At 37.2% G+C, this 27,971-nt stretch overlaps 1 protein-coding gene across 1 annotated transcript in view; it reads left to right on the forward strand.

Annotated features, from left to right (window-relative positions):
- The window catches only part of LOC136033684 (uncharacterized), a gene marked incomplete in the record, with an annotated part of 93,229 nt that overhangs the window by 2,731 nt on the left and 62,527 nt on the right, over window positions 1–27,971 (forward strand). The window contains 2 exon segments of the mRNA XM_065714534.1: window positions 7,370–7,471; window positions 13,392–13,610. Of these exon segments, the coding sequence (XP_065570606.1) occupies window positions 7,370–7,471; window positions 13,392–13,610 (321 nt within the window).

Below are 27,971 nucleotides of genomic sequence, written 5' to 3' on the forward strand. Positions count from 1 at the left end.
CATGAACAAATTTAATATCATGAGAAGGAAAAAAATGTAAAAGTTTCACGAAGAGAAAATTCAACATGAAACAAGTTTCACGAACAAAAATCAGCGCACAAAAGCTCCATGAACTTCAATTAAATCAGAAAAATCAATTTACAAGTTTTACGAAGAGAAAAATCATTATGCAACAAGTTTCGGGAACAAATTTCAGCGCGCAACAAGTCCTCTGCGCAAAATCAGTTTCACGAGGAGAAAAATCAATGTACAAAATTCACGAGGAGAATAACTAACATGCGACAAGTTTCATGAAAAAAGAATCAGCACGCAAAAAGTTCAAATAAATAACAATGATCATTTTTTAGTTTGTAATTTTTTTAGGGAAAACTGTTGAGATAACCTTAGGTGTGATAATGTTTGCAAGAAGGGTACGCTAATTGGGATTTTTTCATTAGGTTTGAATGATCGATTCTAGTGTAAATGAATATTTTTGTAGGAAAATGCCCGAAAAAAGTCATGTTTGTGATAATGCTTGTTAGAGAGTGTCACAAGCTGAGAATTGCCATGGACCGTCGCAATATAGCATTTTTTTCATTGTTTAGTTTATACATTTTTCATTTGTGGTAAAAAGGTAAAAAACTCTTAGGTTTGATTATGTGCACCAGAAGGGTGTCATCGGGGGCTGGTACATTGTGCCTCGCTGGCATCAATTTCTGGGAGTCATCAGAAGAAACGGCAATTGGTTATTTTTCGTGAAATCTAAAGGATTAATTCTAGTTTAAGCTAATATTTTTGCAGCAAAATGCCCCCAAAATTTCATATGTGTGATAATGCTTGCTAGAGGGTGCTGTTTGTCAGCCATTTAGTGCCAAAGGCTTGGAATTGCGAAGGAACATCGTAATATAGCAATGAAATTCAAGTTTTCGCCATTCAAATAAAAAAATGGTCATTTTTAATTTATACATTTACTTTTGTGGGGGAAAGGTTTGCAAACCCTTAGGTGTGATTATTTGCGCCAGAAGGCTGTCATCAGGGGCTGCTACACTGTGGTTTGCTGACCTCAATTTCTAGGAGTCAACAGAAGAAACGCTAATGGGAATTTTTCTTTAATTTTAAATGATCGATTCTTTTGTAAACGATATTTTTGCTGGAAAATGTACTAAAAATGTCATATGTGTGATAATGCTTGCTAGAGGGTGCCGTGTGTCAGCCATTGAGTGTCAAACGCTTGGAATTGTCATGGAACATTGCAATCTAGCAATGAAATGGCAAGTTTTCGCTGATCAAATAAAACAAATGGTCACTTTTTAGTTTATAAATTTATTTTTTAGGGGAAAAGGTTGGAAAACCCTTAGGTGTGATAATGTGCGGCAGAAGGGTTTCACCGGTGGGCTGGTACCTTGTTCGACGCTGCTTTCAATTGCTAGGAGTCATCAGAACAAACACTATTGGTGATTCTTTCATTAAGTTTAAATGATTGACTCTCGTGTAAACGAATATTTTCGCAGGAAAATGCCCCAAAAATGTCAAATGTATGATAATATTTGCTAGAGGGTGCCGTTCGTCACCCATTGAGTGTCACAGGTATGGAATTGTCATGGAATCGCCGTCTACTAATGAAATGGCAAGTGTCCGTTGTTCAAATAAAAAGAATGGTCATTTTTTAGTTTATAAATTTATTTGAGGGAAAAAGGTTGAAAACCCCTTGGTTGTGATAATCTTCGTCAGAAGGTTGCCATTGGGGCTGGTACATTGTGCCACGGTGGCCAGAAGTGCTAGGAGTCATCAGAAGAAACCCTAGTGGGCCTTTCACATTAATTTTAATGATCGATTTTTAGTGTAAACGAATATTTCCGCAGGAAAATGCTCGAAAAATGCCGTATGCCTGAAAAGACTATTAGTAAATAAGCGCAAATACCAACCTCCAATATTATCTGATAGCAATCTCTAAAGCATTACTGAATAAGCAGGGGCACATAAAATGTAACTAAATTCTAGTAATCGATTTTCCCATTGCGTATCAATTGTTGCAGGAATATTGGAACACGTAGCCACTAGATTAATCATTCTAGTGTGCAAAAAAGGATTTTTTCATGTGTATTAAAGGTTATCATGTAGAATGTATTAGCTGAGTAAAAATATTAGAGACTTTCATAGTCCAAATGGTTATTGCTCCATTCCATTGAGAGGAATCCCTTTCGAATCCTAATTTGGACATAAAGTCTTTGGAATATCAAGGTTCCCTGAGAAATACTCCTTGAAAGAAAAAAGACTCCCTACAAGAAAAGAAAATTGGATGTTACTTTAAAAGTATAAAGTAACATCCAATGTTTACATCGTCATTACGTAACACCCGTGAGTGCGCTACCATTACATTATTCCCATTAAATCTACAAAGTCATAAAACTAACAAACCTAACAAGTAATGAATCTAACAGGTCCTAATATGTAATATCCCAAAACCTATTATGTAACAACCAAAAATAAACATTCTCTATTACGTAAGAGACACCTGCGTCTTTCAGAAAACATTCCCTTTTATGTAACAATCAGAAGCCTGAAAGTTTTATTTAAGATTCCAAGGAACCATTAGGTAAAATTTATATTCCGTATTACCTAACAGACACCTGCGTCTTGAAGAATTTTAAAAAGTGTCCAGATTTACATTCGAAGGGATAGAGCTGTCATCAAATAGACTGAGGCATCCCTACTCATAAGGCTGTTAGTACATCCCACCAATCTTCCGTCGTTTCGGTTTCACGTTTTTGGCCCTGAAGGCAGGTTTGTAGCAAGGATTTATTTTGGAGGATCCTACCATAAGGCGTTTTCTCTTTTTTCGCTAAATAACTGAATGGTTATACTTCTGTGAGATTATTCGCATAATAGAGATTTTTCCAAATCTCAACAATCCTTCCCCTGTCAAACTATCCCAAGTCAAATACTCTTCCGAAGGCAAACGGAACCATGGAAATATTTGATCCTGTTTCATCAAATGTTCTCCTAATAGTGTTTGATTTAGGTTCACGAGGCCGGGAAACGGTAAAAATGTAGCCGAGGCTGGTGAAAATGTAGCTTAATCCTCTTCCTTATTTCTTCTTTTATTCGTGATCCAATTCTAATTTCCTTTGGCATGTTATTTATTGTTACTTATTTATGAAAAAAAAGTAGTACCGATACACTGAAGAAATGTCTGAGTTATCAAGATGGATTAAAAGTAAGTAGTAAGTAAATAAGTATGACGGCACTAGGCCCTCAAGGTACAAACTGTCGGTGCTGATTTTCGTTTTGTGGCCCTTCAGCCGGGAAGAACGATGGGGTGCTTGGGTCTAGCCATATTGTGCTTTCGCACACTTTTTCTGCTTACTTTCTCAGATTTCACCAGGTACACATTTAGAGCTGGGTCGACTGTGGATGAGCTTGCAGGATCAGGCCACTGACTCTCTTCCCAAACCAAATAACCAGCCACACTAGAAATCGAACTCGTGCCTCAGGGTTCAGATAGGGGGTAGAGATGTATTTCGTTGGTAAATAAATCTCTTATGTTCTATGTGTTTAGCGGGAAAATTGAATTCTACTCTCGGTTGGCTAGAATTGAAATGTTGTTATAACTATTTTTATTAATAAAATTTGCCTTGCCTTTATATTCTGTAAATCTGATCAAGGCTTGACAGGGAAGAAAAGTGTGACTGAGATTTGTAATTGTATTGGTGCTCCTGGATGCCAATCCGGTAATCGACTCTTTTAGTTTTGCGATGTACCAGTAATGAATGTTAATTTTTTTTTGCTATCATCACCCAACTTGGCTAGAGTTTTCGATCCTTGAGCAAATATGAAATTTTTATACGAATTATTTTAACTTTCGCTATGGTTTAGACCGGCAATAAATTGTTAATCACAGATTTTACTAAGATAAGGAGCTGTATAGATTCAACTTAAAAAGACCTCGTGAAAAAGAAGCTCCCACAGGCCTCACTCAACACTCATCAAGGCTTTGTTAACAACATTTAATGTATTTTTTTTCCTTTTTTTTGTAAAATATTTCCGTAATATTTTATCGTGGTTATAAAAATGAATTTTGATGTAAGCGTAGATACTAAGAGATTGTCAATGCAAAGACGATCACAAAAGAAGAGCTGAATATTGAATCCATCTGATTGATTATCTGGAAACACCTTTCACAGATCATCGCGCAGGGAATGCGTGTTGAATCTCCTTTGACCTACTAATGTGGATTGATACTTCGTATTTATCTTTATCTTTTTGTTATACAGTTTACCCCAAGGTCTAAATATTGGTAATCGCCTCAATACTGAATCAAAACAATGCTAGTTGTATTTCAATCTCTGTCCTGAGTAACTCCTCGGAAGCATAGTCTAACTCATATGGTGTTATCAACAAATACCTGCTCTGTAATGTGTCTGCCGAAACGTTATTAAGTTCGTTTCAGAGTTATTTGCAGTTGTGACAGAAATAAAAAACTGCAGTGTTGTCTATAGACCACCTAGGTGGAACTAGGAACTTGTCTACTAGGAGGAAACAAGACCTAAGTCCCGAAAGCTGATGGAAATACATAGCATCACTACTGAGTGGATGTTGAGTGAATTCAGACCAGTACATTCGTTACCTTGTATATCTGAAAATTCCCTTAGCACGTAGAAATCCGATATACTGTATTTTTTGCAGTAGTTTTCGTACATTTCGGGATGTCTACAGGGAATGAAGGTTTGTTGGAGTCAGAAGCTAATCGAAAAAACTCATCATCGAGTAAGTCAAGAACATATTTGCCTTCTTGTGTTCTAATAAGTGTGGAATGTGCAAACTGGATTGAAAAGGCTAGTCAAACTTCACCATTTCTCTGAACAGGCTGATGGTTTTTGATAGCGAAGGGAAGTGTCAGTGACTTTTTGGTCTGAGGGTTCTCTGTCATCAGAGTATGATGAGTCCCCGATGTCCTTCTTGTTTTCTCTAAGGATTCACTTCTTTTTGTTTTATGTTAGATCTGAGGTCTGGGGGCTCTCTTTCATCAGAATCTGATGATTGCAAGTTTGTCCTTGTTGTTTCTTCTAAGTGTTCAGTTCCTCTTTCCTTTGTTAAGTCTGAGGTCTAAGGGCATTTGTCATCAGAGTCTGATGAGTGCCAGATGTCCCTGTTGTTTGCTCTTAGGGTTCAGTTCTCCTCTTCTTTGTTAGATCTGAGGTCTGAGTGTTCTCTGTCATCAGAGCCTGATGATTGCAAGTGTGTCCTGTTGTTTCCTCTAAGTGTTCAGTTCCTCTATTCTTTGTCAAATCTGAGGTCTGAGGGTTTTCTGACATCAGAGTTTGATGAGTGTCCAATGCCCTTGTTTTTTCCTCTAAGGGTTCAGTTCTCCTCTTCTTTGTTAGATCTGAGGGTTCTCTGTTGTCAGAGTCTGATGAGTGCCCGATGTCTATGTTGTTTCCTCTAAGGGTTCAGTTGTCCTCATCTTTGTTAGATAAAAAACTCTTTTTTGTTAGATAAAAGAAACCTGCACAGATCCTTAGGTTCTCAATGTTTCGATTATCTAAATAGATTCATAAAATACCAGGCTCCACAAAACAATACTTAGCTTTGATCACGCTTTCTTCACTTGAAGATAAGTTAAAAATGAAGAAAGCCAGAGACCTCAATATTTCCATAAGCTGGTTCAAGGTTATACCTTGAACCTGTTCAAGGTAGCTGGTTTTTGCCGTTTGATAACTCTGTTAATAGCCAATATCAAAGTAGTCAAGAAACGCCAAATAATCTGGAACCGCAGAGATATTACTGAAGAACAGGGACCCTCCTAGTTTGTCCATTTGTAGGTCTTGTGGAACCGTAATCTTCAAAAGTCAAAAACAGAAAAAAATTCCAGGAGTCCTTGGGTCTCTGTAGACAGCTAAGTTAAAACGTCGCCTTTATTGAAGGGAAAGCAGACAAATAGTGCCATCTATTGTGTCTGACAAAAATAATTCAGACTGCAGTATCCTCTGCTGGAGACAACCTGACTAAAGGGTTAATATATTTTGTCCCGATAAGCCATTCGGTCTAACAGAATCACCAAAATGGATGTTGATCCAAGTTAGCTTGATTACGTATGATTTCGGCCCGTCTGGGCTTTTTATAGCCAATAAAATCCCTCCTACGTTACTTATTGTAAGTCCCGGTGGATCATGTATGTATTAACTCCTCCCTTACTTTGAGTTCTGGAACAATTGAGAGTTACTCAGACTAATTCAGGATGAACTAGTTAAAGTAGCCACTGATTATTTATTGCGAAACAAAGGCCTTACAAAGTCTCGTGAAGCTTGGAGCTGGGAACCTATGCATAAGTAGAAAACAAATTAAAACACACCATGCAATAACCTAATACCACCAAAAACGGGAGACGACACCATAGACTTTTTTTTCTCTCTTTCAACTCAATCCAATGCTCTGAATAAACTTCTCCTTTCAGTGCCCATTCCTATCATTGTGAACTATTTATAATTCCAAATAGAAAAGATATCTTCGACTAATTTTTTTAAACATTTTCCCACGCAGGCCATGATCCGTAAAGTTGCTGGGGGCGAATCATCAGATTTTTCCCGTGTTTTCCCTCGTATTTCTCCAGGTGTGCACTTAGAGCTCTTGTTGAGCTTACAGAGGCACACCGCTGACCCTTGCTTAAAACCAAATAATCAGTGAAGCTAGGAATGGAATCCCTGTCCTTGTGGACACAGGATTGCCAGTCCAGCGTTCCAACCTCTCGGCTAATACGCCTTAAACTTCGAGCCACACAAAAAAAAATTCTCCTTTAAAATTTTCGATTTTTCGATTTCTCATTCAAAATTTTCCTCTTCTACTCTATCATTGATAGATCCCTTCACTTGGGCGAAAATGGGCATTGGCATCATGACTTCGTTTTGCGGCGTTTTTTCTTGATTGCCAAGTGACTACAATTTTTAGTGACTATACATGCATCAATAAATGGAGCTTTCAATAGAAAGCTCAAATAGCTCTCATTCACTATATCAGTACACAGTTAAGCCCCACTGGCTCCATCTTAAAGTTGTTGTTTTTTAGAAATGTAACGAAAAGAAAATCCTTTTGCCTGTGTAAGTCTTGTTTCCCTTACAAAGCATAAGAATGACATAGTAGACGTTGCTTATATTGACATAATGAATAAAAGCCGTTTATTGATGCATGCATAGTCGCTGAAAGTAACTATAGCTGTTTGCCAATAAATAAATTCATATAAGTCACGAAACCATTACAGAACTTTCACCCTTGTCAAGATCATTTGCAAAAATGATCCATGTTGAGAGCTTGTTCTTTCTCTTTTGATATGATCAGACTTAATGGGTGTTCGAAGCATGTTCGTTAGTATTGGCAGTGATTGAAACTGTTCTAGATTGACAGCGATCGAAGCATTGAAGCTGTTCTAGAGCTTGTCCCAAATTGTGGACAAGCTCTAGAACAGTTTGTCCACATTTTAACAAAAAGAACAAGAATCGTAAGCTCGGAGATAACCAGTAATTTGGGGAGAGAGAGAGAGAGGGAGAGAGAAATATGTTGTGACAAACAAATAACAACTACAGTTTAACAGCGACCCCAAGAAATAACAAATTTGACCGACGTGGCAAAATAAAGACCATGAAAAAAGACTAACATGCAGTTCACGGCACAATTCCTAATCAGCACCATAAACGTTGTATGAGAACAATCTCATCAAATAGACTATTCTATTCATACCCCAAGAGGTCATGATCATTATTTTACTCGTTTATTTATTACCACCACCACCACTCCCAAAAAAAATATAATTAAAACTCATAATTACTAAAAGAAACCATTTCTTTAGTTATACTCTTGAACAAAAGAATTTATCAACATCTTCTATGTTTTTATAAAAAATTTTCCAGCTCCTAAATATCCTATGAAGTACAGAAAACGGCGACGGAGGATTAATCTCTGTAGGAGAGGGTACTCTGCGCTGTGAGAGGGTAAATTAGGCTGAGATATTTGTTTGTTTACCTTCTTGTTAAAAGAATTTGAATGTTCATTTTATTAGTTGTGTATAGTTTATTGACCAAGTGTTGAATGGGAAGTTTAGACCTCTTTTCTCGTTTAAAAAAGCACATGAAGAATTTACAGGAAAAGAATTAATCTGTCAATTTAAGCTTTAGGATAGTGCATCGGAAAGGAAACATAGGGGAAAATAAGGAAGTATAGGGAAAAGAAAAAAAATGGAAAATAAGAAAAATAACTGGCACTACTTTTTTTCTGTGTTGGCCTAGGTGGTTATGCGCTGAGTTGGGTTGTCAGTAGTATTAGTTGTAGGGACGTTTGCCATTGACGGAATGAGGAGAAAGTATATTATTGAATTAGAATAGAATAGAATAGTACTTTATTAACAAGCAAACTCTCACAACATAAAAAACTGTCGAACTTTTTGCTTTCTGTCAGCTAGTCTACATTGTATATAAAAAACAGAAGCACAAAAGTACAATATATAAACATAGTCCACAGCAATTAGACCAACTGGCTTGTCAAATAAAAATGAGTACAATGAAAAAAATTAGTATATAAGTACACAAACATAAGTACATAAGTAAAAAGTTAGTAACATAAGTAAAATGAATAAAAATGAGAATAGGAATAGAATAATGTCAATAGAATGTCAGATAAAAGTGAAACGTCAAAACTGAACCATTAACAAAATAAATGACACAATAACATGATGCTTTAAAAATTTCATTTATTTGTTATTTCAAATAAATGCTTAGTATGTTCATGTCGAGCATTGTATTCGAATTAATGCTTAGTATGTTCATGTCGAGCATTGTGTTTTTTCGAGATAGAAAGGTTCTATCATCAAACAGTTCGCGGTAACGTACTGTAGTAAGGAGCGACCCGGCTCAATAGTAACCAAAACTCAAAATATAGAATTTTTTATACCAATAGCTACATCAAAAGAATCACATTTTAATGCTAATTTTAAATATATAAGTTTCATCAAGTTTAGTCTTACCCATCAAAAGTTACGAGCCTGAGAAAATTTGCCTTATTTTAGAAAATAGGGGGAAACAACCCCTAAAAGTCATAAAATCTTAACGAAAATCACACCATCAGATTCAGCGTATCAGAGAACCCCAATTTAAAAGTTTCAAGCTCCTATCTACAAAAATGTGGAATTTTGTATTTTTTGCCAGAAGGCAGATCACGGATGCGTGTTTTTTTTTTTTTTTTTTTTTTTTTTTTTTTTTTTTTTTTTTTTTTTTTTATTTTTTTTTTCAGGGGTGTTTGTATCGACCCAGTGGTCCTAGAATCTTGCAAGAGGACTCATTCTAACGGAAATGAAAAGTTCTAGTGCCCTTTTTAAGTGGCCAAAAAAATTGGAGGGCACCTAGGCCCCCTCCCACGCTAATTATTTTCCCAGAGTCACCGGATCAAAATTCTGAGATAGCCATTTTATTCAGCGTAGTCGAAAAACCATATAACTATGTCTTTGGGGACGACTTACTCCCCCACAGTCCCCGTGGAAGGGGCTACAAGTTACAAACTTTGACCAGTGCTTACATATTGTAATAGTTATTTGGAAGTGTACAGACATTTTCAGGGGGATTTTGTGGTTGGGGGGTTGAGAAAAGGGGGATATGTTCGGGGAACTTTCCTTAGAGGATTTTGTCATGGGGGAAGAAAATTTTCGTGAAGGGAGCGCAAGATTTTCTAGCATTATTTAAAAAAAAAAACAATGAAAAATAAATATGAAAAAGTTTTTTCAACTGAAAGTAAAGGGAAGCATTGAAACTTAAAACGAACAGGAATTATTACGCATATGATGGGCTCACCTCCTCCTAATACCCCGCCGCTCTTTACGCTAAAGTATCTTTAGTAATTTCAACTATTTATTCTACGGCTTTTGTGATTCAGGAGTCATTCTTAAGAAATTGGGACAAAATTTAAGCTTTAGTGTAAAGAGCGAGGTACTGCCGAGGGGGTGAACCCCCTCATATACGTAATACAAACATGAGAATACAGAAGTTCGTTACGTAAGCTAGTTTTTAAGCTACATATATCTTTTACTAATAAAAACATTTGTAAAAATTAAAAGTTCTAGTTGCCTTTTTAAGTAACCAAAAAATCTTAGGGCAACTAGGCCTCCTCCGCCTCTCCTTTTTTTCTCAAAATTCATTCGATCAAAACTATGAGAAAGGCATTTAGCCAAAAAATGAATATGCAAATTTCGTTTTAATTATTAATCTGCGGAGAGCCAAAATCAAAACATGCATTGATTCAAAAACGTTCAGAAATTAGATAAAAAAAATTTTTTTAAAGGAAAGTAAGAAGCGGCATTAAAACTTAAAACGAACAGAAATTACTTCGTATATGAAAGGGGCTGCTTCCTCTTCAACGCCCTGCTCTTTACGCTAAAGTGTTTTACTGTTTTAAAAAGTAGAGTTAAGAGAAAGAGTCAAACCTTGGCGTAAAGAGCTGGGCGTTGATGAGGAAGCAGCCCCTTTCATATACGAAGCAATTTCTGTTTGTTTTAAGTTTTAATGCCGCTCCTTACTTTCCGTAAAAAAAACTTGTTTTTTTACTCAATAATGACAAAAGTTCAGTTGGCAAATGGTCAAACAGGCTAAAAAATGTAAATCTTTCCAAGTTCAAAACCATTTAAAATTCTCCAAGATCCTATAAAATATGCAGTTGTAGAGACATGCATCCAACTAGGCTTGTTGCCCGTCAGAATAAAATAAATAGTTCCATGAATAAAAAATACAATCAATACCAAATAAAATGAATTAAAAGAGATTGCATAAATAAGGAGACATTTAAGTAGTAAATCAGTGACAATATCTTGGTTATCTCTCTCTTTCTCTCTCTCTCTCTCTCTCTCTCTCTCTCTCTCTCTCTCTCTCTCTCTCTCTCTCTCTCTCTCTCTCTCTCTCGCGTCCTCTACTAACCGTGCTGAAATTTGTGTGTCTTCCTTTAAATTATCCATGTTAAAAATATAATTGTTATCCTGACATTTCCTGATGGTTTGGACCCTGACATTTCCCGGTAAGTCTGATCAAATTGAATCTATCCAAATAAGAATTCCAGTCCTTCAGGGCTTTTGACAGCGGTTTTGAAATAAACATCTGATCTACTTCTTCAATCTCCTTCCACATTCAATATGCTTTAATGTCCCTGTCTTTTCTCTTCCTCCCTCTCCTTTTCATTTATAAATCCAAATGGACAATGGTCATTTTAAACTTCATGCCGTTGTTTTAATTGGTTCCTGCTGACGTAGACAAGATCCTAGATCAGACCCCATTGTGGGTTAATCCAAGGATAAAAATACCTTGTACAGTCTTGTCTACGTGTTCTAAGGAACATGACACGCTTGAGGAAACTTTCACTTTAAATTAATTTTCTTGTCAGGGGAAAGCTGAGACAATTGTAATAAAATACTTGTCAAAGAAAATATCATGAGGGGATAGAAACTGCCAGGAAATGAAGAAAAAATCCTATATCATATTTCTCTTGACTCGTGTTGTCATTATTGATGAACCAACGTATCATTTCTTCTTTTTATCATTATAGGCTGGTGAGAATTGGCCTATAAATAACTGATAATATGTAGCAATAAGACGGAAAAATAATAAGTAGTATGATGGAAGTTGTAAGGCTCAAGAATTTTATCTTATTTATGGTTGTCTCTACACTTCCCAAGAGTTTTAATGTACATTCTGTCTATTTTGTTGTAGGCAATAGAAATGTATTGTTATTTTCTTCTCAGCACCAATAATGCTAGTTTAGCAATTTTTTTTAAAGATTAAAAGCTCTCTTTGTGAAGATTATTGCTGTCCTTCTTGTATTTATTTTTCTTGGAGTTAACTTTAATTTTCAACCGATCTTTTTGTAAGTAGCTATAAGAATATTATTTCTGGCTACATATTTCTTTATGAAGTTTTCTTCAAGGTACTATAGAAGTTAATTGGATTTATTCTCATCGCTTTAAATCTGGTAGGGATCTTACTAGAAATCTCAAAATGAGGATAATGCATATGCTTATAGAATGCCGACAATATTACCATGACAAATGCTTCTGGAGTGACTGATGTTCTTTCTTCATGTTTTTTAAGTTCCGGACTTCCAGGTTTTTGTAACAAAACATTGATGACCTTGTCAGTTTCGGCTATGAGAGTTTTAAAGTCACATTTTGGGTTTTTCTTATGCTGGTTTGTAATTCTTGTCTAAGCGCTGCCCATTTTTAACAAAAAAAAAAAAATGTTTGATAATTTTCTTTCTTAACTATCAATAATTGTAAAATTTGAAAAAAAATGACAAATTCACACAAAAGGAAACAAAGCCGACACCAAATATACAAATATACTAAATTTTGTATACAAGACCCTAAAAAAGTCAAATAAAGCAACTCTTGGCAAAAACAAAATACATGAGGAACAGCTTGACACAGAAATGAAAATTCTGCTTGTGCAATAGATACAAAGATGAAAAATAAAGACGCAAAAATAGTTATACACAAAACAAATTTAACAATGCAGGCAAATGCAAAGAGTATGGGTAACTTGTGAGAAGTCTCATTAGCGTCGAAAAAAAGTTCCCGTTCGCTTTTGCAAGAGCTGCGGTAGAGTTATAAGAGTCTTTAGTGCCCCAGCAAAAATAGGACGACCATACTAAAATAAAAGGAGAGAAGAATGAACTTTGGGTCAAGGCCATATCCAGGGAGCTACTGGGATTGAACGCCCCCCTACACGCAAATGTGTACTAAACTCGTAAAAACGTAGCAAAAACGTATATAAACAAAGGTCTATGTGTTTTAAAGTTTTTTCATAAAACCCCCTACCACCGAACAAAACCCTAGATAGGCCCGTGTTTGGGCTTCACTCCATTGGAAACCCTTTCTTGTTTTTAAAGAGATATGGGCCATCTTGTCCTGCTGATACCCCCAAAAAATAACTTGTCACTCAGGTGGGGAGAATTGTGTCCAAGAACTTGCCCAAGGGCCAGATTTTTCATGACCTCGCACATGTCGTTTTAGCGATATTCTTTTCAGTATTCAGGAAAAAACTTCATTTTTTTGTGTTTTTAGTCAGTAGTAGTTGCCTTTTTTCTTTTTATGATCGTTCTTATGAAATGAATTTGGTGTCTTTCTTTTAATAATTATTATACTAGTTATGATATTTATAAGCATGCTGAGAATTTTTTTTTGTCCTTGAAGCAACAACAAAAAATTAAGTAACTATAAGTAAAAAGAGGGAGTCAGGATATGAAAAGTGTCCTCCACTTTTCTTTTTCTTTTTTATTGTTTTTCAAGGAACTTTACTGCAAATAGAAATTACGACTACAGTCCAATTCTCTTACTAAGGAAACTCTATATTTACCCTCTTAATATCTTTTATATTTTGAGTCTTCTTGAATAGCTTTTACTCCAAAATAGATATTTACTCTCCTTTGTTTGTTTTTCATTTTCCGCCTTGCAGGAGCTGGCTCGTCTTCTTCAAGAAGTTGAACAGCATAAAACATCCAATAGAAAGGGTCCATCTACATCTACAATTGACCATGTTGAACAACTCGATAGAGATAGGATGCTTGCCATAGAAGTTCAAGACAGAGAATTGGCAAGAATTCTACAAGAAAAGGTGAGTCAAATCATGAGCCACCTCGGTATTCTAGACTTTATTCTTCGTTATTTTGAAAAATTTCACTGTCTTTCAAGTCAAATTTTGCAGTCCAACCACTAATTGTGGATGTGATAGCTTGTCCCCAGGGAGAATTCTATAATAGACCCTTTGTCTTTGAGACGGCCAGCTGACGCTGAGGCAAAGGTATCAAGGGTATTACTGCGAATTAACTCCGAAAAGATTTCCTTGGGGGGGGGGTTCAGAAAATGTAAAATAGGGAGAAAAAGAAACATATGGAAAACGGATCATATAAAAATCCCACGTAAATTAAAATATATATATATATATATATATATATATATATATATATATATATATATATATATATATATATATATATATATATATATGCATATATATATATATATATATATATATATATATATATATATATATATATATATATATATATATATATATATATATATATATATATGTATATATATATATATATATATATACATATATATATATTAAAGTTTCTAGTTACGGTTTTTCTTCGGTCTTTATGGTCTTTCTCTCTGATTGTAGGAACAAATATCCCATAAGCATACATGTTAGAAGGTGATCTTCACGGAGACTCTTCATCTTCACTTGACACATTATCGTCGTAGCTGGAGTAGCTGAAGGTTTATGTCTGGAACGTACCCTAAACCATCAACTTGGTGGATGAAAATTTAATCAGTTCAAATATCCAGTTCTGGAAATATCTCAAAGTTTGATACGCCTATCTCGACTACTTGTTTTTAAAATATATATGACAAAAAATTGTCTGCAAAGTTATAGTTTATCCCATGTACAATATTTCAGGCTGTGGGAAGCGCCCTGGTCACTGCTCTCTTAATATGTTTCTTAAAATAAATCTTAGTTGTAAGGGTCTGAATGTGGGTGTGATCAATGATACTCTTTAATTAAGATAATGTTCTCTTAATTGTATTTCTATGGCAAAAATCTCCTTTTGGAATGAAATGCCTAGATTTGTTTTGGTATTTCTAAAATTAGCGAATGATCTTTGTTGAATATGGTTGGCGACGAGATGACAGGAAGAGCAAAAGGTTTCGGGAGACATGATGTAATTGAGAGACAAGTCCAGATCTAGCCCATTTTGCAATCTGCGGTTAGTGGAACAATTTTGTAGCCAAGAAAGTATTGTGGGGAACAGAATTATTCATATGTATCGGAGTCGGCCAATGCGGTTTTAAATTTTCGCATTGCAGCGCTGATATAACTAGACTTGTTGTAGCTTAATTATGGTTAACTAGATGCTGCTACCATGGAATTTTAAATGTAAAATTCCGGAATTTTTAAATGTTAACAAATGTAAAGCTCTTTGTATCACTTTGGGTTTTATGGTACTTGGTATTGACCAAGTGACGTATAGCGATCGCAATTTCTGTCCGTCGGTCTGTCTGTCTGTCTGTCAGTCCTGATTTTGCTAATTTCGGGCACTTCCAGATAAGCTAGGACGATGAAAGTTGGCAGGCGTATCAGGGACTAGATCAGATTAAATTAGAAATAGTCTCTTCCCCGACTCAGCCATCTGGGGAGGAGCGAGCGAACGAAATATCTGAGAAGAGTTTTATTTAACGATAAAACAAATGATTGTTCTTCTTAAGTGTGACTTACTTAGGGGTATGATTCTGGCTTAGGGTGTAATGGGTTTCAGGTTTGAATTCCGGACCACCGCAGTTTTTACATGAAGAAAATACGAAACTAGGTACGTGATCAATATAGCGATCGCTGAAAGTTGGCAGGCGTATCAGAGGCCCGACCAGATTAAATTAGAAATAGCCGCTTCCCTGATTCGGCCCCTGGGGGGGAGTGGAAGAACGGTTAATTCGGAAAAATTAGAAAAAATGAGGCATTTATAACTTGCGAACGGATTATCGGATCTTAATTAAATTTGTTATTTAGAAGGACCCCGTGTCTATTTAGAAGGACCTAGTGTATAATAGGTTATTATGTAGAATTATTTAGAATTGTCATGTTTAGGTTACATATCATGTTTAGGTTATATATCTATATATAGGTTATCATGTAGATATTTAGAAGGACATAGCGTGCAATAGGTTATCATGTAGAATGTATTACCCGAATCACAATATTAGGAATAGATTGCTTGTCCTGCTATCTAGGGCTCCATTCTACTGAGAGAGAATTCATTTCAAATCCTAATGTGGACATAAAATCTTTGGAATATGTAAGTTCCCTGAAGAAAAAAAAAGAAAAACGTATTGAAAGGAAATGAAATTTCTTTAAGTATTATGTAACATCCCTCGTGAACATAGTCATTATGTAACACCCACTTGCGTGTCCCCCTCAGTTACAACCTGAACCTCCCCGCCTGACTAACCAACTCGAACAAGTCCTATTACGTGTCAACCAAAAGTGAACACACCCTATGACCTAACATGCACATGCTTCTCTTAGTAAACATTCCTTATGACGTTAACAACCACCCGCTGGCTGTCGTCAGAATGACAGGATAGGGCACCGGTCAAAAAACAGGGAAAGGGCACCGGTTAACAGCAGGGGTCGGGCACCGGTGAAAAGCAGAGGGGGGGGTACTTTTGCCTTTTCCCCATTCTTGTATTAAAGAGCCCCTTCTACTTTCGATTTTTTTTCTAAGGCTTGTCTAATGTCTTATCTGGAGAACAATATATATATATATATATATATATATATATATATATATATATATATATATATATATATATATATATATATATATATATATATATATATATATATATATATATATATATATATATATATATATATATATATATATAGTGTTTTCTATCACAGCAATAGTGTAAAATTAAACATCCAATACATCATATAAAAACAATAAGTATAATTGTTTTTAACTCATTTTCCAAATGAACTAAAAAGTGAAAATATTTTTTTCGAGAATGTATAAACATAAATGAAACGAGGTGCGCAACACAGACTAGGCTTGGCCTAACATAGACATGAAAATGACGGAAGTTATAAATGCATAAACGAAAAAAGTTGACAAGTTGAGGAAAACTTGTCAAAAAGATCAAATGTTGTAAACCCCAATCCGTTTTGCGCCTCTCGTTTTCAGTTATGTTCAAAGAGTAATGAGAAAAAAAATTACTTTTTAGTTCAGTTTGAAACGAATTAATTTCTTATACATTTATTTTTTGTGACTTTTTAGCCTTCTGTAAGACTAAAGACTTTAGTCTTCTCTAATGTTTGTCATATTTAAGATTCGAACTAAATTAATTATTTCCGCCTGTAAGGTTTTCAACTATGCTGATTCTGATGGTGCACTTTTCCTTTTGATCTGACGCCGTTTTTGAGGGGTTTCAGGTTTTTTTCGAAATCCCCACACATTTCTTTTCGCAATACTTTTACCTTAAAGACGAACCGAAATAATAGTTACCATTCTTCAATCAGTGTCATATGACGATGTTTTTTCACTAGGCAGTTTTTTTTCTAAACATGTTTTTCAAATTTTGGTTACTATTTGGTTACTTTTTCGAACTAAAATTTATTACAACTAAAGGCAAGTGTTCACACCGCTGCGCCATCAAGTCTCGCATAATAGTGACTGTTTTATAATTTTTGTTGCGCCCTGTCACCCATTTTGTGTTTTTTTATTTATACAATGGGGAGCATATAAAAGGGTATTTAATTTTGATGTTGTATTGTTGCACTATCATTCAGAAGTGGTCGAAAACAGCTCACAAATTTAACAAATATATGATCAAAAAACAGAAAATTCATGAGTCGGCGAATTGAGAAAAACGAGCCAAGAGCAATTAAAAAAGTCACTTTCAAGTTATTTCGACGTAAATGCCTTTTCGATCAAAAAATTTAAGAGAAAAAAATTTAGTTTTTAGTTCAGTTTGAAACGAATTAATTTCTCATATATTTATTATTTTTGACTAACATCCAATTATTAGATGTTATTGGACTGGAGCTTTACTGATGAAAGCTTTACTGGTCTCTTTCATTAGACAAAACATCATTAACATTTTCTATTTGTGCTCCGTTTGCACTTTTTCTGGAGTTAGCATGGTAATTTAGTCTTTCTTTTGTTGTTTGGTCTTTCTTTCTCTTGTCGAATTCGATTTTGACCATTAGTTTCCTTTCTGATTTGAACTTCTCGGCATCCTTCAAGATATCCTAGTAAACATTTGCCGACGACGCTAAAGTTACTTTATAAAAAAGAACTAAAGGGTTTGTGAATTCAAGTGTAGAGGGCTAACCCAGAATCGAAATTGTCAATTTTATTAAAACAAATATAGATATTGCTTACAAATATACTGCATTCAGTGCCTTATGAAAGCAATTTGAATAATAATAAACAAATTTTAGGGCATCGTGAGGCGATAAGTGCTTACTACTACTACTATTACTACTACTACTTATGCAACACTATTACTAATACAACTCAGCGGCGTAATTTCGTCAAAACCCTGGGGAGGGTTAAAGTTGGAATCGATTTTCCAAAGTCAAGTGAATGTTACAGTGAAAAATGAAACATGGACCGTACAGTACCGTAAAGGCAAAGGTATACTAAAGAAACCTGATCTGTTTCTATGGATGTTTGAATTATATAGGCCCGTTTTGACATTTTGAAGACGCTAAATTTCGTTGGGGGGTGGGGGAATGGGGTCTGAGATGAAGTTGCCGCCCCCCTTACATCATTACAAATTACGCCTCTGCTACAACAACTACTACTACTATGACATCAGTACTACTAAGGGTAAGGGTATGAAGGTGAAATTTTAAGAGAATATTGAGGGAAAAGTTGAACTAAATCAAAACACACTATATGTACGTAGGTTGTCAAAAGGGTGTATCACAGGAATGACTTAGGGTATTAAGTTGGAGCCTACAGGGAATGCTTTGGGAGAAGATCAATTGAACAAAAGGCAATATGTGCTAACTACTATTAATATTACTTCTACCATTACTACTATTGCTACTACCACTACTACTGCTACTACTGCTCCAACCAATACTAAGAGTATGGGTATTAACATGATAATTCAGGAAATGTTGAGGGTAAGTTGAACTAAATTGAAACCTACTATCTGCACATGGGTTATCTGAAGTGCATACTGGCAATATCGTAGCAACTGTTAGTGTACTACAATAGTAGTGTTAGTATTCCAGCTACAGAGTTTACACCCTTATTTGGGCTACAGACTACATCCAACTTTACTCATTGACCTTCATACATGACCAGCCCCCCCCCCCCCAAACAGGTATTGGGTGAATGACATTCATAATCCTGTCAGGAGCTGATTTAGCAAATATTCAGTCTTAACTGAACAAAAGGAGTGACCAGTTGTTACAATACTTAATATTCAAGTCATGACGATTATATGAATAAAGTTTTTGTCTTTTAAAAATATTGCTTAGTATTGGGGATATGCATAAAGTTGAAATTCATAAAGTCGTATGTATTTTAAGCAATGACATGACAACCCTAAAAGCTCCATGGGCGCCAATTTTCCTCCCCTATACTTTTTGCCCCTCCGCCTTTTTAGATTTAGAATTTTTGGGCTCAGAATTTTTAAATAAGTGCCATGTTAAGAGAAAACATAATAAAGTATTGTATAGAATGGATTCAAAGCATTCGTTTTTATTTATATGATGATGTTCTACATGTCGCTATTTCAATAAAAAAAAAATTGCAACACTTTCTTATGCTTCCATTATTTTTAGGTTACGCTAGCAACTCGAACGTTTAGAATGTTTATTAAAAAGTCGAGGACGTACAAACACACAGATTCAGACATACAAACAGACAAAGACAGACGCTGTAACAATTAAAGACCTGCTCTGACACAATGGTACAGAGAGTGAGAGAGACGTGCCAACACCCGCTCAGAGATACAGGCATAGTGAGAGAGACAAGCAAACAGCCACTCAGACACACAGACCGGAGTGAAAGAGAGAGAGAGAGACAATAACGCCTACGAACACATACAAACACAAAGAGTCAAACACACAAACACGCAAACAGACACTGAAACATTCAATTACCCGCTCAGACACATAGGCAGAGAGATAGACAAGCAAACAGCCACTCAGATACACAGGCACATGGAGGGAGAGAGACAAAAAAGACAGACAAACAGATTCAGACGTACAAACACACAAAGACAGACACGGAGACAAACAAACACTCCTTCAGACACACGGGCATAGTGAGATAGACAAGCAAACAGCCTCTCAGATGCACAAGCATAGTGTGTGAGAAAGAGAGAGAGAGAGAGAGAGAGAGAAACACATAAAATCACACAGAGTCAGACACACAAACACGCAAAGAAAGACACACAAACATGCAAAAAGCCGCTCAGACACACAGGCATAGTGAAAGAGAGAGAGACAAAAACACCTACAAACACACATAGCTAGACACACAAACGCACAAAGACATACACGGAAACATGCAAACACCCGCTCAGACACACAGGCATAGTGAGAGAGACAAGCAAACAGCCGCTATCATACACAAGCATAGCGTGAGAGAGGTAAGAACATTTACAAACACACAGAGTCAGACACAAAAACACACAAAGGCAGACACAGAAACATGCAAACAATCGGTCAGACAAATGTGAGGAGACAAGCAAACAGCCGCTAAGACACACGGGCATATTAAGAGAGAGAGGCAAAAAGACCTACAAACACACAGAGTCAGACATACAGGCATAGTGAGAAAGACGAGCAAACAGCCTCTCAGACTCACGGGCATAGTTTGACAGAGAGAGAGAGAGAGAAATACACCTACAAACACCTATAAACACACAAAGTCAGACACACAAACACGAAAACAGACACGGAAACATTCAAACACCCGCTCAGACACATAGGCACAGAGAGATAGACAAGCAGACAGTCGCTCAGATACTACACAGGCACAGGGAGTGAAAGAGACAAAAAAGACATACAAACAAACAGATTCAGACACACAAGCACACAAAGACAGACATGGAGACAATCCAACACTGGCTCAGACACACAGGCATAGTAAGAGTGACAAGCAAACAACCTCTGAGACACACAGGTACAGTTTGAGAGAGAGGAACAAAAATAGATAAAACACACATCCAGGCCCACAAACACGCAAAGGCAGACACGAAAAAATCAAAAGTCCCGCTCAGACGCTCAGGCATAGTGAGAGAGACCAGAAAATAGCCAATCAGACACACAGACATAGTGAGAGAGAAACAAAAATACCTACAAACACACAGAGTCAGACACAAGAACACACAAAGGCCGACACGGAAACTTGCAAAACAACCCGCTCAGACACATAGGCATAGTGAGAGAGACAAGCAAACAGTCGCTCAAACACACAAGCATAGTAAGAAAGAGAGAAAAAACACCTACAAACACATAGAGTCACAACACACAAACACACAAAGACAGACACAGAAACATGCAAACACACAGGCACAATGGGAGAGACAATCAAATAGCTCGTCAAAAACACAGACATAGTGAGAGAGAGAGAAAGACAAAAACTTTTACAAACACACAGAGTCAGCCGCACAAACACACAAAGGCAGAACCGGGAACATGCAAACACCCGCTCAGACACAGAGGCATAGTGAGTGAAAAAGAAAGAGACAAAAACACCTGCAAACACACAGAGTTAGACACATTAACAAATAAAGTCGGTCATGGAAACATTTAAACACCCACTCAGACACACAGGCATAGTGGGAGAGAGAGAGAAAAAAATCACCCACAAACACGCAGATTAAGACACACAAAGACAGACGCTGAAACATGCAATCGCCCTCTTAGACAAACAGGTTTTGTGAGACAGACAAGGAAATAGCCGCTCAGATACACGGGCATAGTGAGTGAGAGAAACGAAACATCTACAAACACACAGAGTCAGAAACACAACCACACGAAGACAGACTTGGAAACATACAAACACCCGCTCAAATACATAGGCATAGTTACAGAGACAGTCAAAGAGCCGCTCAGACACACAGGTTTAGTGAGAGAGAGAGAGAGACTAATGCACCTATAAACATACAGTATGACAGAAAAACTCACAAATACAGCCATGGAAACATACAACTGTTCAGACACACAGCCATAGTGGAAGAGAGAAGCAAGCAGACAATCAGATATACGGGCATAGTGAGAGAGACAGAGAGTGACAGAACACCTATAATCACTCAGAGTCAAACACGCAAATACACAAAGACAGACACGGTGACAGGCAAACACCCGCTCAGACACACGGAAATAGTGAAAGAGACATTAAAATAACCGCTCAGACACAAAGGAATACTGAGAGAGAGATTGAGACAGATTATCTACAAACACACAGAGTCAGACACACAAAGACAGACCACGAAACATGCAAACACTCGGTCAGACACACAAGCATAGTTAGACAAAAAGCATATAGCCGCTCTGACACACAGGCATAGTGAGTGAGAGAGACAAAACAACTGCAAACATACAGAGTCAGAAGTACAAATACACAAAGACAGACACGGGAACATGCAAATATCCCGCTCAGACACACAGGCATAGTGAGAGAGACAAACAAGCAGCCAATCAGACACACAGGCATAGTGAGAAGGACAAAAACACCTACAAACACACAGAGTCAGACACACAAACATACAAAGACAGACACGGTAACATACAAACACCCGCTCAGAAACATAGGCATAGTGTGAGAGACAATCAAGCAGCCGCTCAGACACATAGGCTTAGTGAGAGAGTTAGACAAAAACAACTACAAACACACAGTATGACATAAAAACACAAAGACAGGCACGGAAACATGCAAACATCCGCTCAGACATACAGGCATAGTGAGAGAGACAAGCAAAAAGCCACTCGCACACACAAGCACATAGAGTGAGAGAGACCAAAATACCTTTAAAAACATACCGAATCAGACACGCAAACACACCAAAACAGACACAGAAACTTTGAAACACCCGCTCAGATACACAGGCATAGTGAGAGGCAAGTAAACACCCGCTCAGACACACTGGTATATTGTGAAAGAGAGAGACAAAAAACCTACGAACACACAGAGTCAGCAACATTACCACACAAAAACTGACACGGAAACATGCAAACACCCATTCAGACACACAGGCATAGCCAGAGAGACAAGCAAACAGCCAGTCAGACACAAAGGCATAGTGAAGGAGAGAGAGAGAGGGAGAGAGACAAAAACGCCTGCAGATACACAGAGTCCGACAAACAGACGCACAAACAGAGCCAAAAGCATGCAGACGCACAAACAGAGACACAAGCATAGCGAGAGAAAGGCCTACATTCGCTCAGACACATAGGCATAGTGAGAGAGAGAGAGAGAGAGAGAGACAAAAACACCTACAAACACACAGAGTCAGACTCACAAACACACAAAGACAGACACGGAAACATAAAACACCCGCTCAGACACATTTGCATAGTGATAGAGACAGGCAATCATCCGCTAAGAGACACAGTAACAGAGGGAGAGGGAGAGAGGGACAAAAACACCTACAAATACAAAGACAGGCATTGAAACATGCAAACATCCGCTCAGACATTCAGGCATAGTGAGAGAGACAAGCAAAATGCCACTCGCACACACAAGCACATTGAGAGAGGGAGCAAAATACCTACAAAAAAGAAACTTGGAAAACACCGCTCAGATACACAGGTATAGTGAGACAGGCAAGGCCGCTCAGACACACAGGTATATTGTGAAAGAGAGAGACAAAAACACCTACGAACACACAGAGTCAGAAACATTACCACACAAAAACTGACACAGAAACATGCGAACACCCATTCGGACACACAGGCATAGTGAGAGAGACAAGCAAACAGCCAGTCAGACACACATGCTTAGTGAGGGAGAGAGAGACAAAAGCGTCTGCAAACACATAGAGTCCGACACACAGACAGAACCAAAAACATTCAGACACCCACTCAGACGCACAAGCATAGTGAGAGAGAAAAGCCTACAGTCGCTCAGACACATAGGCATAGTGAGAGAGAGAGACAAAAACACCTACAAGCACACAGAGTCAGACTCACAAACACACAAAGACAGACACGGAAACATGCAAACACCCACTTAGACACATAGGCATAGTGAGAGAGACAGGCAAACAGCCGCTAAGAGACACAGGCATAGTAAGAGAGGAGGAGAGAGAGAGATATAAAAACACCTACAGACAAACAGAGTCAGACATAAATCACACAAAGACAGACACAGAAACATGCAAACATCCGCTCAGACACACAGGCATAGTGAAAGAGACCTACAAACACACAGGCTCAGACACACAAACACACAAAGACAGACACAGAAACATGCAAATACCCGCTCAGACACACAGGAATAGTGAGAAAGACAGGAAACAGCCGCTCAGACACACAAGCATAGTGAGAGAGACTGGGAACAGCTGTTCAGACACACAGGCATAATGAGAGAGAGAGAGAGGGGGGAGAGAGAGAGAGAGATAGATAGATAGATAGAGAGAGAGAGAGAGAGAGAGGGAAAGAAAGAGACAAAAACACCTACAAACATACAGAATCAGACACACAAACGCACAAAGACATTTAAGGAAACATGTAAACACACGCTCAGACACACAGGTATGGTGAAGTGAGAGAGACAATCAAACAGCCGCTCAGACACACAGTTATAGTGAGAGAGAGCCAAAAAATACCTACAAACACACAGAGTCAGACACACAAACACACCAAGACAGACATGGAAACATTCAAACACCCGCTCAGACAGGCCTACTGAGAGAATGAGACAAAACACCTACAACAACACTGAGTCAGACATACAAACACAAAGACCAGCGCGGAAACATGCAAACACCCATTCAGGCACACAGGCATAATGAGACTGACAAGCAAACTGCATATCAGATACACAGGCATAGTGCGCGAGAGAGAGAGAGAGGGAGAGAGAGACAAACACACAAAATTTGTCCCTATTGAAAGGCTTTGAAATTTAATGGTGAAACAATGGGAATGTGTTGCGCCTCAGGAAAAGTTAAAATTCCTCAACTGGATGCACCACCAGAGCCATTGAAGACTTTATGACGTTACAGACCGGGACACAAGGAATATAAATGCCGACCGGGACACTCAGAGAGAAATTACAGACTGGGACACCGGGACACAAATGACGACCGGGACACAGGGAATATAAATGACGACTGGGACACTCAAAGAGAAATTACAGACCGAGACACCGGGACACAAATGTCGACCGGGACCCAGGGACACAACTACAACGGGGACGCCGGAAGGGCACAGGGGGGATATATAAATGACGACGGGGATACGGGGACAATATTCGATTAGCAGTCACCAAAAACAAAGCTCAAGGGCAATTATTAGAAAAATGCAGTATAGATCTGAATACGGATTGTTTTCCCATGGACAATTATATGTTGCATGTTCAAGAGTCGGTAAACCTGACAATGTATTTATATGCACAGACAATGGGACAGCGAAGAATGTTGTATATTCGCAAGTTTTACGTAGTTAAAAACATATATATATATATATATATATATATATATATATATATATATATATATATATATATATATATATATATATATATATATATATATATATATATATTCACAAGTGGGACACAGGGACACAACTACAATGGCGCGAAACTAATATGGCATGTAACGACTTACGCGCGCGGGGGAGCTTGGGGGGTGCGAAGCGCCAGACCAACTGCTAGTGTTTAATAAAAAACGCTTAGATTCTGACGTAGTTCCAGTAAGCAAAGTCTTCAATGGCTCTGGTGGTGCAGCCAGTTGAGGAAGTTTAACTTTTCCTGAGGCGCAACACATTCCCATTGTTTCACCATTAAATTTCAAGGCCTTGCAATAGGGACAAATTTTAGACATAGTCCCGATTTGAACACATCTACTCAAGCTATAATCATCGACTGGGCTGTACCTGAATGCCAGGCGATAATTCTCAGGTTGCTCTTGTGATTCCTCGGCACGCTTTCTTTTGGCATTATCTCTTTGAGCCTCAAGCCTGTTTTCACGTTGTTCTTGTGATTCCTCGGCACGCTTTCTTTTGGCATTATCTCTTTGAGCCGCAAGCTTGTTTTCACGTTGTTCTTGTGATTTCTCGGCACGTTTTCTTTTCTTACTTTCTCTTTTAGCCGCAAGCCTTTTGGCATTATCTCTTTGAGCCGCTTCCTCGGCTGTTTCTTCTGCCATCGTAGGATTTATGCTAAAATTTCTCGCACGATTTGATTCTTCGGCTGTTTTTTCTGCCATTGTAGGATTTATACTAAATATCCTCTTTGAATCGCAAGCCTTGTATACTTATAATGACGTCGGGTGGAGGTCTGAACCGAAAAATTTGTATTTCTTTCTCTTTTTACTGGCTTGGCTTTACCTCGTTTTTCTTTGTTATCTTAAGTTTTCTTGTTATGTTATTCTTAGCAAATGCGGTCTCCAAAATTATTAATAAATGAAATAAAAAACAAACATGAATTATTATTATAACCAGGTCAATCATAAGAAAAGTATTGAATAGCAAAAATAAGAGATGGGGGAGCCACTTCCCCAAAAACCCCTGGATTAAAAAGCTGAAGAGTTTAAAATAAAAGTTTTTGGTTGAGAACGCAATTTTTTTATTGAGGACTTATTTTGGGCAGTACGTATAGCTTTCAAATTTTGTTTTGCTAATTTTAAGTGGCTTTCCTTTTCCTTGCAGGATATACATGTGGCAACTAAAATTAGTTCTTGTATCCCCTAAGGGGACAGAAATGGGGTCATGTATAATTTGGATGTCCAGTTCTGAAGATCAAACGGCATTTTAGTATTCAGAAAAGCAAACTATTCGTGACGGCTTTAGCTTTCTATGGCCTGGAAAACTAGCAAATCATTTATTCTGTCCCAAATGCAGATTCAGCATTGGACTTTTTTTCTGTGTTTCCTTGCTTAATGAGAAAATTATCTTCTTTGGTTGTTGTTAGAAAAACTAGTTTTAGCTGAAAAGTTTTGCAAAATGAAATTATGTCAATTAACAGAAAGGTGTTTGTAAGAAAGAGGATATAGTACTTGACTTCTATTCCAAAACCGCTGACGAGAGTGAAAGGCAGCGGGATAGAAACCAGGCCTGAGTCCCATTAGGACCAAGGCTGAGACCGCTTAGAATTTTTTTTAACTTGATATATTTTTAGGCTAAGGTTGATTTTAATTTTTTTGCATGATAGATTTGCAAAATCTAAGTGAAGATCGCGCCCAAATCAAGAATAGAATTTTTTTTTCTTTAAGTCTTGAGAAATATTGTAACTTTGCTCTCATTGTTATCCTTTAAGAAGAACAAAAGTAGGCTATTAGATCAAAAATTGTACAATAAATGCTACAATGGTTCAGGCCAGGCAAGTAAGCTGAGGGATGCCTTGGTATCCCCGTCCCCACCCGAGATCTTCTGGTATTACTTTCGTATAATTTGCTTATTATTTTTTGTCAGAGTTCAATCCCCCCTCCCCCCAAAAATTGCCCTCCTTTACTCGAAAACTTCCTTTGCTCGTATTTACACAAGGAGTTCATCTAAAAATACTACGATTCGAACTTTTTCCCTTATGATTATCCGGTTTTCTCCTAGCGTAAGCTCTTCAAAATATATTCCTGCATACTGCCTTATACATATAACATTTACTATGTATTTTTAAGTTCAGCATTATTTACCAAATTGAATGCAGGAAATGTGGTATAAAAATTCGCAAAACACCAAGCATCTTTTTTTTATTAATTGATTTCAGATTTAATTTTAAAATAACAAGTTTTTCTTTAATGGTAAGAAGCAACGTTAAAACTCAAAACGAACAGAAGTGATTCCGTATATGAAGGGGTAGCCCCACCTCCTCAATACCTTGTTCTCAACACTAAAGCTTTTAGCACTTTTAAAAAAGCTTCCCATTCTAATTAAACACCTTGCTCCTTAAAAAAATTTCCTAATCTAATTATTGCAATTTGGGTTTCAGGAGCTGTTCTCATAAAATTGGGGTAAACATTCAGACTTTAGCGTAAAGAGCAAGGTATTGAGAAAAGGAGGGGTTAACCCCTTCATATACGGACCAGTTTCTGTTCCTATAAAGTTTTAATGCTGCTCCTTATTTTTAGTTTTAAGAAAAACCTGGTTCTTTATTTAATTTCAGGCACATATTCACAGGCTCGTTGCTTTTGATGGATAACACTAAACTTAATGAATTTTACATATTTGGAATCAGTATAATAAGATAATTCTTTTGATTTTTCTGTTGATATCAAAATTCCA

This window comes from Artemia franciscana, chromosome 1, assembly GCF_032884065.1.
Source record: "Artemia franciscana chromosome 1, ASM3288406v1, whole genome shotgun sequence".
Taxonomy (NCBI): Eukaryota; Metazoa; Arthropoda; class Branchiopoda; order Anostraca; family Artemiidae; genus Artemia; species Artemia franciscana.